The sequence below is a fragment of the Populus trichocarpa genome, chromosome 7, assembly GCF_000002775.5.
Source record: "Populus trichocarpa isolate Nisqually-1 chromosome 7, P.trichocarpa_v4.1, whole genome shotgun sequence".
Classification (NCBI taxonomy): Eukaryota; Viridiplantae; Streptophyta; class Magnoliopsida; order Malpighiales; family Salicaceae; genus Populus; species Populus trichocarpa.
The window spans coordinates 14,910,490-14,918,263 of record NC_037291.2 but is presented as its reverse complement, the minus strand read 5'-3'; the positions used below and the strand labels follow the sequence as shown (position 1 = coordinate 14,918,263).

The following is a 7,774-nucleotide window of genomic DNA, read 5'->3' as shown; positions in this document are numbered from 1 at the left end:
AAACTATTTTTTACCAATAAAATATTAAATCAATATTTTTTAGGTTTTTTTATACTTTTATAAGCTTATGTTAAAAAAATACAAGAAAATATATATATATTTTTTTCATTTCAAAAACACCTTTATCACAAACTCATTAACTCCATTGACAAGTAGCAAAGTCAAAGAAACATCCTCTTGTGACTCATCAATCAATCGATAAATGCTTTTGAAAACTTTTTATACCAAAAAGTCCAAAACTTTCATAAATGAAGAAAAATAAAAAAAATCAAATTAATTTCTTTTAAATTAAAAAAAAAACAATTTTACAAAAATAAAACATATACTTATAGTTTAATAATGTATGGACAGGGTTTAGATCAGAATTTCATGAGTTTAAAAATAAATTATTGGGAAATTGAAATAAAATGTACAAACTTACTCACTAAAAAAAGATATATTTGTAAATTAATTAATTCCTCAAGAACATTCATAGTCGTCGAGATAACCTTGATTTCTTGAATAGAATTAACAAGCAAAAGATAATACCATTATATATCTTTATTGCTATGAATTTTCTTATTAGTTCTGTGCTAGCTTTGATTTGGTCACATGCCCGGGAGCTCCACAAAACCAAGACCTTTCTAAAATGGTCTAATGAATTTCTGCTCCTTTCATGGACTCTTCTAAACCCTTCATAGTCTGAACCATACCGGAAAAGAGCCCTAACTCTCAACCATACCGGACCTGAGCTTTCATATACCCTCCACTGATATCATTTACCAGTCCTCACAGTTCAAGCATGGCCATGTATATGTTCTTACCTGATTGTAATGAGCTGAACTTTCTCTAAGCTGCAGCATTGGTACTAGATCATTCTTTATCGCTCTTGGAGGTCGATTTGCATGATTTTCTATTTCTAGACAAAAACGTGTTCTTGTTCATTTTAATAGCTTCAATCTGCTCATGCATTATTCTTGTTCATTATTGAAATCCATTGTACCCTGAAAAAAGTATTAAGCACTGTAATGAGATTCCTGATGACTCGTGTATGTTACAGGTAAAACTAAATCTCTCCTTGCTTGAAGACATTACTGATGATACGGACTTCTGTCTTAGGCTTGTCAGAAGGAATCTGTGCATGGTTGTTCTTCCAGGTAGAGCATAAACTGTTCATAATCATCTGCTAGATGTTAACATAGTTAGGCATGCACTAAAGTACTACTGATCAAGGCTTTTAGATTCGATGGTTTTCCGATGTCCAGCATGATGCACGAGTACAGAAAATTGATGCTGTCTCTGTATCTCAATTTGGCAGAAATAATGTGCAGGCGTAGCTGCTGGACTGAAAAACTGGCCCCAGGTCACATTTTCCGTTGAGCCACAGTCTCTTGAACAAGGCCTCGACAGGATGAAAGTGTCATTAGCAGTGTCTCATGAGATATATAAAAATAACACAAAAATTTGTGATCTGTAACAGTTTTAGTGAATTTTTATGAAGCTTTTTCTATTCAATCACTGAATTACATATTTGCAACTTCCCTTGATTTTCTTGATGTTAAAAACTCTTGGATCCTATAGATGAATTTGCTACCAACCAAGATTCTTAGCAACACTTCAATATGATGAATGATATTTTTTAAAGGTATTTTTTATTTAAAAATATATTAATTTTTTTATTTTTTAAATTATTAAAAAAAACATTAATATTTTTTTAAAATAAATATATATTTAAAAAATATAAAAAACAAAAGTTGCCTTAGTTCCAACCTGTCGGTAGCACCGACTACTGCCTAACAGTCACCGTCTAAACACGAAACGTGACTCACTGTTTCTTGTGCTTCTTTCTCTCGCAACTTCACTTCAGAAAAACAAGAAATGGAGGGAAAATTAAAGAAATTTAGTTTTGAAGACAGCGAAAAGATAAAAAAAAGCTCCACCAAGTTACAGCATTAAAGGTGTTGTCAGCTTTCTGAATGAAATTACCAATAAAGATGATCACAGGCCTGCGATTTCTCTTGGCTTGGGTGATCCCTCTCATTTCAAGTGCTTTAGGACTACTGCTATAGCTGAAGATGCCGTAATTGAAGCTATCCGTTCTGCTAAATTCAACTCTTATGCTCCTACTGGTGGTATTTTCCCCGCAAGAAAGTAGGTGTTAGCCAGTCATGTTTTTCCTTGAGATATATCCATTCTTTAATTTATTTTATTATTTAAGATAATTTGATATTTTATTAATCTTAATTTATAATTATTAGTATTTGATTATAAATTATATCACCAATAGTTAGAAATCCATAAACCAATTAGGTACCGGTGGATGTTGCCTTCATATGATTGTAACTGGATTGAAATCAATAAACAAAGAACATCAACCTAATTCATTAGCTAATTAGTTTTATGACATTCTTAACAAAATTCTAAGCTGGTAATCTCTTTTATGTTAAAAGGGCTATTGCAGAATACCTTTCCAATGATCTTCCTAACCAGTTATCGCCAGAAGATATCTATGTGACTGCTGGTTGCAAACATGCCATGGAAGTGACGGTGAAAGTCCTTGCTAGACCAGAAGCCAATTTTCTGTTGCCAAGGCCTGGTTATAGAACTTATGAAACTTTTGCAAATCTTCATCACTTAGAATTCAGACTTTTTGATCTTCTTCCCGAAAGAGGCTGGGAGGTTGATCTAGATGCTGTTGAAGCTATTGCAGATGAGAACACCATTGCCATGGTTATAATAAATCCTGGAAATCCTTGTGGAAGTGTTTATTCATATTAACATTTGAGTAAGGTAAACTAACCTATAACTTCAGGGTGCTGTCTTTTATGCTGGTTCCAGCTTTCACGTGCTTTTGTTGATCGATCTTGTTATGTCGTAGATTGCGGAGACTGCAAGAAAGCTTGGGATTCTTGTGGTTGCTGATGAAGTATATGGTCATGTTACTTTTGGGAGCAAGCCATTTGTGCCCATGGGTGTTTTTGGATCAACTGTGCCTGTTATTACCCTTGGATCCATATCGAAAAGATGGATGGTTCCCGGTTGGCGACTTGGATGGCTAGTAACAAGTGATCCTACTGGTTTACTTCAAAAATGTGGGGTAAGCTCTTCAGGCTTATAACCTTCATCCAATCAATCATTTAATATATGCTATTATGATTCTATATATGCAACTTATTTAGATGATAAAGATATATAGCTTGTAGAAATTGTTGCTTGATATACCATGTTAGCGTATTCACTACTTGTTTTCTTCTCAGATCGCTGATTCCATTAAGAATGTTCTCAATCCTGCCCCTTTCTCGCCGACCTTTATTCAGGTTTGCATTCTTAAACTGCTACTTGCATGAAGATAATGGGAAATTAACATCTTAGTCTGAGAATCTCTTAACTATGATACGAAACTTCGCAAGGAAGAGCAGTAAAGTTCTAATGAATCACTGTCAACTAGACAGTGATGTTTAGTATCATGGTCAGACAAGCTTTTTTTTTTTAACATTTTAAGCTGAGTTCTGATGGTCTGCTCTATATGTGGTGGTAAATTTTTATGTTGCTTTGGTGTCAGGCCGCTGTTCCTGAAATCCTTGAGAAAACAACAGAGGAGTTCTTTTCAAAAACTATAAACATTCTTAGAGCAGCTTCAGCCTTCTGTTACGATAAACTGAAGGAGATACCGTGCATTACTTGCCCACAAAGGGCAGAAGGAGCCATGTTTGTTTTGGTAAAGACAGAAACTAACAGCTTTCATATGATCTAATCTTGTTTTTTAGTGAAAGACATTATCACAATTTGTTCTTGCAGGTGAAGCTTAACCTTTCACTTCTTGAAGACATCAAAGATGACATGGAGTTCTGTCTGAAGCTAGCTAAAGAGGAATCTCTCGTCATTTTACCAGGTGAGCACCAAGTTAGAAATATCCACTTCCTGTCTGTTCCTTGTGCTAGTAATTTTAATGACCTCGTGATGAACAACTTAGGGATGCTATAAGATTTACCATGGAGAGATTCCCTGATGAGATATATTTCTTTCAGGGGTGACTGTGGGACTAAAGAATTGGCTCCGCATAACATTTTCAGTTGAACAATCATCTCTTGAAGATGGTCTTGGAAGGTTAAGGTACTTCTGTGGGAGACATGCGAAGAAACCATAGTTTAGCAGGATCAACTGCTGTTCATCAGCAAATTTACGTCACTTGTTTATGTTGTTAAGAAACTGAAATAAACATGTATGAAACATCGTCTGTAGCTAAGGTATGTGACTTCATGGGCAAATATTTCAAGTTCTTCTGAATAATAAATTTTTTATTATTGCTTCTAACAACGATCATAATAAATTTTTTATTTAAAAAATAATGCTTCTAACAAAAAGTAAGCTTTTCGTCAAATAAAAAAAAAGGTCCTTGAATAAGAAAGTTAGGTTTTTTATTATAAATATACATTTTCTTTTTTAGTTCAAGTCATTGTAGTTTTTGTAAATATTTTTCTTAAATGCTTTTACTTTTAATTGAATGAACTATACTATTAATTAAAAAAACCATTTTGTTGTCAAAACAACAAGAAATTACATGAATTAAAAAATATAATTTCAATGAAAATAATGAAATTTTCAATAATTTTATTTATTATCTTTTCTGCAAATATCTATTTTATTATTATATAATTAAATAAAAAATATATTTCAAAAAGCTTTCCGCAGCAGCAGGGCAACTCGGCTAGTTACAAATGAGGCAAGCGACTTCATGGGCAACTATTTTAAGTTCTTCGAATCAAGACCACCGAATTTTTTTTTATCAAACTATTCACCATTAATTTACAATATGAATACCTATCTCCCATAATTTTGTTTTTGAAAATTAACGTATATTTACCATCCTTCATTTGCCTCTGTATTCTATCATCCTTGGCCAAAGGTCACACATGCATGTATGCCTTTTCACTTTCACCAAGAATTTCTGGTAAAAGTATGTCCAAAAGAAGTTATGATAGTAAGAACACGAGGCCAAAATGTCAGCAGAACTATAATTGTCCCCATCTGAGCATGAAACGTTACCAAGCACACCCAGTGCCTAACGTATGCTATTTCAAGTGCTTCTTTCTCTTGCAACTTCACTCAAGAAAAACAAGAATACCCAGAAATGGAGAGCAAATTAAGGAAATTGGGTTTCGAAGGCATCGGTAACCTCAAAACACCACCACCAAGTTACAGCATTAAGAGTGTTGTCAAATTTCTGAAAGAAAACATCAATGAAGATGATCACAGGCTTGCCATTTCACTTGGCGTGGGTGACCCCTCTGGTTTCAAGTGCTTCAGGACTACTAATATAGCTGAGGATGCCATAGTTGGAGCTGTCCGTTCTGCTAAATTCAATTCTTATGCTCCTACTGGTGGTATTTTATCTGCAAGAAGGTATAAACAAACATCATCCACCTAATTCATTAGCTAAATATCATGACATTCTTAACAAATTTTTAAGCTGGTAACTTCTGTTTTTAAAAAGGGCTATTGCAGAATACCTCTCCAATGATCTTCCTTACCAGTTATCACCGGAAGATGTCTATGTCACCCTTGGTTGCAAACATGCCATGGAAATGATAGTGAAAGTCCTTGCTAGACCAGAAGCCAATATTCTGCTTCCAAGACCTGGTTTTAGAATTTATGAAACTTATGCAAATTCTCATCACCTAGAGTTAAGGCATTTTGATCTTCTTCCCCAGAAAGGCTGGGAGGTTGATCTAGATGCTGTTGAAGCTATTGCAGATGAGAACACCATTGCCATGGTTATAATAAATCCTGGAAATCCTTGTGGAAGTGTTTATTCATATGAACATTTGAGTAAGGTAAACTAACCTATAACTTCAGGGTGCTGTCTTTTATGCTGGTTCCAGCTTTCATGTGCTTTGTTGATCCTGTTATGTCATAGATTGCGGAGACTGCAAGAAAGCTTGGGATTCTTGTTGTTGCTGATGAAGTATATGGTCATATCGTTTTTGGGAGCAAGCCATTTGTGCCCATGGGTGTTTTTGGATCAACTGTGCCTGTTATTACCCTTGGATCCATATCGAAAAGATGGATGGTTCCCGGTTGGCGACTTGGGTGGCTAGTAACAAGTGATCCTACTGGTTTGCTTCAGATATGTGGGGTAAAGTCTTAACGCTTACAACCTTCATTCAATCAGTCATTTAATATCTGCTATTATGATTTTATATGCAAAAAGATATATAGCTTGTAGAAATTGTTGCTTGATATACCTTGTTACCGTATTCATTACTTGTTTGCTTCTCAGATTGCTGATTCCATTAAAAGTGCTCTCAATCCCGCCCCTTTCTCGCCGACCTTTATTCAGGTTTGCATTCTTAAACTGCTACTTGCATGAAGATAATGGGAAATTAACATCTTTGTCTGAGAATCTCTTAACTATGATACGAAACTTCGCAAGGAAGAGCAGTAAAGTTCTAATGAATCACTGTCAAATAGACAGTGATGTTTAGTATCATGGTCAGACAAGCTTTTTTTTTTTTTTTTTTAACATTTTAAGCTGAGTTCTGATGGTCTGCTCTATATGTGTTGGTAAATTTTTATGTTGCTTTGGTGTCAGGCCGCTGTTCCTGAAATCCTTGAGAAAACAACAGAGGAGTTCTTTTCAAGAACTATAAACATTCTTAGAGCAGCTTCAGCCTTCTGTTACGATAAACTGAAGGAGATACCGTGCATTACTTGCCCACAAAGAGCAGAAGGAGCCATGTTTGTTTTGGTAAAGACAGAAACTAACAGCTTTCTTATGATCTAATCTTGTTTTTTAATGAAAGACATTATCACAATTTGTTCTTGCAGGTGAAGCTTAACCTTTCACTTCTTGAAGACATCGAAGATGACATGGAGTTCTGTCTGAAGCTAGCTAAAGAGGAATCTCTCGTCATTTTACCAGGTGAGCACCAATTTAGAAATATCCACTTCCTGTCTGTTCCTTGTGCTAGTAATTTTAATGACCTTTTGATGAACTACTTAGGGATGCTATAAGATTTACCATGGAGAGATTCCCTGATGAGATATATTTCTTTCAGGGGTGACTGTGGGACTAAAGAATTGGCTCCGCATAACATTTTCAGTTGAACAATCATCTCTTGAAGATGGTCTTGGAAGGTTAAGGTCCTTCTGTGGGAGACATGCGAAGAAACCGTAGCTCAGCAGGATCAACTGGTGTTCATCAGCAAATTTACATTACTTGTTTATGTTGTTAAGAAATTGAAATAAACATGTATGAAACATCGTCTGTAGCTAAGGTATGTGACTTCATGGGCAACTATTTCAAGTTCTTTTGAATGAAGACCATCAATTTCTTTGTTAAACTATTCATCATTTACAATTTGGATAGCTATCTCTGTCATGATCTGGTTCATCAATCCATGACAGATACATGGGCAAAGTGTTGGGAAATTCCAGAACTCAAACACACATCAATTTACGTGGTTCGGCAACTTGCCTACTCCACGGAGCTACTGTCTTGTATTAATCACTCAAAGAAACAATACAAACAAAGGAGGAGGAGAAAACTCTTCTCGACTCAACTCCACTCACACAAGCTCTCTCTGCTGTTCTCACTTCTCTTCTGTTCTCTCTGTGTTTTTTTTACCCTCACACACGCAGCTTTTCACTGAGCTTATATGTATACAAGATGGGAGTGAAGGGGCATAAATCATGCCTTGATTTATGCCCACCGTTTGTGTCCTCCACCATGTGCCAAGTGGGAGATTAGGTATTCCCACTTGCATATGGTGGGACATTGTTTGTCTCCACTAAC

The 7,774-nt window shown here is 35.3% G+C and overlaps 1 protein-coding gene and 1 pseudogene across 3 annotated transcripts; both read left to right on the top strand.

Moving 5' to 3' along the window:
* Window positions 1-1,767: 1,767 nt before the first annotated feature.
* On the top strand, window positions 1,768-6,147 carry LOC18109115 (probable aminotransferase TAT2). Of its 3 annotated transcripts, none has more exons than XM_052454670.1 (7): window positions 1,768-2,130; window positions 2,430-2,764; window positions 2,858-3,076; window positions 3,237-3,296; window positions 3,542-3,697; window positions 3,778-3,871; window positions 4,008-4,296. In XM_052454670.1, exons 3-7 carry the CDS (start codon window positions 2,948-2,950, stop codon window positions 4,124-4,126), a joined length of 558 nt encoding a protein of 185 aa, XP_052310630.1. In that variant the 5' UTR covers window positions 1,768-2,130; window positions 2,430-2,764; window positions 2,858-2,947; the 3' UTR covers window positions 4,127-4,296. The 3 variants fall into 3 exon arrangements, with proteins under 3 accessions (XP_052310630.1, XP_052310629.1, XP_052310631.1); XM_052454669.1 differs by having other exon boundaries at window positions 2,430-2,769; XM_052454671.1 differs by lacking the exons at window positions 2,858-3,076; window positions 3,237-3,296; window positions 3,542-3,697; window positions 3,778-3,871; window positions 4,008-4,296 and adding exons at window positions 5,703-5,813; window positions 5,897-6,147 and having other exon boundaries at window positions 2,430-2,658.
* Window positions 6,148-6,205: 58 nt separating this feature from the next.
* LOC7469562 (nicotianamine aminotransferase 1-like) lies at window positions 6,206-7,384 on the top strand (annotated as a pseudogene).
* The last annotated feature ends 390 nt before the right edge of the window (window positions 7,385-7,774 follow it).

Bases quoted from the DNA above. Each gene is read 5' to 3' on its own strand.
- LOC18109115 (XM_052454670.1), top strand. From the start codon at position 2,948: ATGGGTGTTTTTGGATCAACTGTGCCTGTTATTACCCTTGGATCCATA. The intron at 3,077-3,236 runs GTAAGCTCTTCA...TTTTCTTCTCAG, and splicing joins GTTTACTTCAAAAATGTGGG to ATCGCTGATTCCATTAAGAA. The intron at 3,698-3,777 runs GTAAAGACAGAA...TTGTTCTTGCAG, and splicing joins AAGGAGCCATGTTTGTTTTG to GTGAAGCTTAACCTTTCACT.